This window comes from Tarenaya hassleriana, unplaced genomic scaffold, assembly GCF_000463585.1.
Source record: "Tarenaya hassleriana unplaced genomic scaffold, ASM46358v1 Cleome118, whole genome shotgun sequence".
NCBI classification, from domain to species: Eukaryota; Viridiplantae; Streptophyta; class Magnoliopsida; order Brassicales; family Cleomaceae; genus Tarenaya; species Tarenaya hassleriana.
The window spans coordinates 169,449-172,298 of record NW_010962172.1 but is presented as its reverse complement, the minus strand read 5'-3'; the positions used below and the strand labels follow the sequence as shown (position 1 = coordinate 172,298).

The window sequence follows — 2,850 nt, the reverse complement described above, 5'->3', positions numbered from 1 at the left end:
CAATCCGGGGAATCAGAATCACCCTCGCTTTTCTTATGGCAACCCGCAAGGAGCGTTGAACCCTCAGCATCAAAGCGGAGCGAAACCTCAGGGACTCCCAGGGTTTCAGCCTAGATACCAGAATCAGGGATATCAGAGTCATAATCAAGGGTATCAGAATCAAGGCCAGGACTACAATCAGAGGAATCAGGGGTACAGAGCTCCTCCGCCTCAGGCTAAGGAAGAAGAGTCGGAGTTAAAGTCGATGTTAGCTCAGCTAATGCACGATCAGAAAAACTCGTTTTTCAGCTTGGGTCAAGAGATGCAAGGATTCAAAGGGAAGCAAGATAGCTTTGAGCAGAGATTGGATGGGATGGATGCACATCTCAAGATGGTGGATAACCAGATTCCTCAGCTTGCCTCCCAAGCTGCGAGACCTCAAGCCAATTTCCGGGTAAGGCTGATCCTAACCCGAGGGAGCATATTAATGCTATAGGCTTGAGAAGCGGAAGACAGCTTCCGGAGACCTCCCCAGTTGTCAGAGAAGAGGGAGAAGGTTCACACGAACTTCAGAGGGCCGCCTTAGATAAAGGTAAGGGCCATGTTGTAGAGGGGGAAGATGCGAGGTATATTTCGCCTCCTCCACAGGCACCCCCTCTACCATTTCCATCTCGGGCGAGGAAGTTTAATGAAGACAGCCAATTCGCCAAATTTACGGAGATGTTGAAGAAATTGGAAGTGACCATGCCCTTTCATGAGGTAGTGTTACAGATCCCGTCCTACACTAAATTCCTGAAGGATATTCTCACGAAGAAGAGGGCGGTTGAGAAGGAGACAGTGGCACTTAGTACAGAGGTGAGTGCTGCCATATTGCAGACGGAGTTACCGCAGAAGATGGCTGATCCCGCTAGCTTCTCCATCCCGTGCAGATTGGGAAATGTGGAGATTGAGAGGGCGCTTTGTGATTTGGGCGTAAGTGTCAGTTTGTTGCCTCTCTCCATATTTAAGAAGCTTAATGTCGGTGAGTTGAAACCGACAAGGATGGCACTGCAATTGGCCGACCGATCAGTGAAGTATCCCGCTGGGATCTTGGAGGATGTGCCTCTGAAGGTAGGGGAATTCTATGTCCTCGTCGACTTTGTGGTTCTAGACATGCCGGAGGATTCTAAAATCCCCATTATACTTGGTAGGCCGTTTCTGAATACGGCTGATGCTGTTGTGCATGTCAGAGAGGGTAGACTCACAATGAAAATTGGTGATGAGACGGTTGAGTTCAGACTTGATCAGAATCTTAAGCAGCCGCATTTGGTGGAGTCTTCCTTCTACCTGGACTTGATCGACACATTGGTCGACGAAGTGAGGGATGAGTTCAGAGACTCAGATCCCCTTGAGATGGCATTGAACGCGGTACAAGAGAGTGTGTACTGCGATTGGGATGAAGTCCGAAGCATTGTTCGGACTTTAGATGACAGCTCATCGATTGAGCTAGAGGGCTGGAAATACAGGGCCGTTGAGCCCATATCTTGTTCTGCCCGTGAGTTCCCTTGGCTAAGGGACGAGAAAAACGGAGAGGAGCCATCACCTTCTCCGAGTCATCAAGCTCCAGTCTCCTCCATTCAAGTCAAGCAACCCGATGTGGAGACGAGGGGGAAGAAAGATTGGGATCCAGAGAGCGCGTCAAAGGTGGAATTGAAGCCCTTACCACAAGGGCTTAGGTATGAATTTCTCGGACCTAATTCTACTTACCCGATCATTGTGAATGCTGCTTTGACTGATGTGGAACAAGCTGAATTAGTTGCATTGCTTAGGGAGTATAGACAAGCCTTGGATTACACTCTAGATGACATTAGAGGCATTAGTCCATCCCTTTGCATGCACCGCATTCATCTAGAGGATAGCTCTAAGACCTCCATCGAACATCAACGTAGGCTAAACCCGACCATGAAGGAAGTAGTGAAGAAGGAAGTGCTCAAATTGTTAGATGCGGATATCATTTACCCGATTTCGGATAGTGCATGGGTTAGTCCCGTGCAAATTGTACCAAAGAAGGGGGGTATCACTGTGGTAGAAAATGAGCATAATGAATTGACACCCACTAGGACGGTTACGGGTTGGAGAATGTGTATTGATTATAGGAAGCTGAATTCCAACACCTGTAAAGACCATTTTCCGTTGCCCTTCATCGACCAAATGCTAGAGAGGTTAGCCTTGCATTTCCACTTTTGCTTTTTTGATGGCTACTCGGGATTCTTCCAAATCCCCATTCACCCTAGCGACCAGGAGAAAACCACCTTTACTTGTCCATATGGCACCTTTGCATACCATAGGATGCCCTTTGGTTTATGTAATGCACCGGCAACATTTCAGAGATGCATGACTGCTGTGTTTTCTGATCTCATCGAGGATGTTATGGAAGTGTTCATGGATGATTTTTCTGTCCATGGGCCCTCCTTTCCTGTGTGTCTAATGAATTTGCGCCGAGTGTTGGACAGGTGTGTTGAGGCGAATCTTGTGCTGAATTGGGAGAAGTCACTTCATGGTCCAAGAGGGCATTGTGCTAGGCCACAAGATTTCGAGAAGAGGGATAGAGGTTGATCGAGAAAAGGTTGAGGTGATAGAGAAGTTGTCGCCTCCAAAGAATGTTAATGGAATCCGGAGTTTTCTGGGACATGTTGGGTTCTACAGGAGGTTCATCAAGGACTTCTCGAAGATTTCGAGGCCTTTGACCGAACTACTTGCAAAGGACGTGCCTTTTGAGTTCACCCATGAGTGTCAGGCCGCCTTTGAAACTCTGAAGAAGGCATTGATCTCTCCACCCATCATTCAGCCACCAGATTGGGAAGCTCCCTTTGAGCTTATGTGCGACGCTAG

The 2,850-nt window shown here is 48.0% G+C and overlaps 1 protein-coding gene across 1 annotated transcript in view; it reads left to right on the top strand.

Moving 5' to 3' along the window:
- The first annotated feature begins 301 nt into the window (after window positions 1-301).
- LOC104806089 overlaps window positions 302-2,850 on the top strand; it is a 4,257-nt gene continuing 1,708 nt past the window's right edge. Inside the window, exons 1-5 of the mRNA XM_019201621.1 lie at window positions 302-433; window positions 553-605; window positions 1,209-1,386; window positions 1,675-1,743; window positions 2,179-2,475. Of these exons, the coding sequence (XP_019057166.1) occupies window positions 302-433; window positions 553-605; window positions 1,209-1,386; window positions 1,675-1,743; window positions 2,179-2,475 (729 nt within the window). The remainder of the gene's footprint in view (window positions 434-552; window positions 606-1,208; window positions 1,387-1,674; window positions 1,744-2,178; window positions 2,476-2,850) is intronic.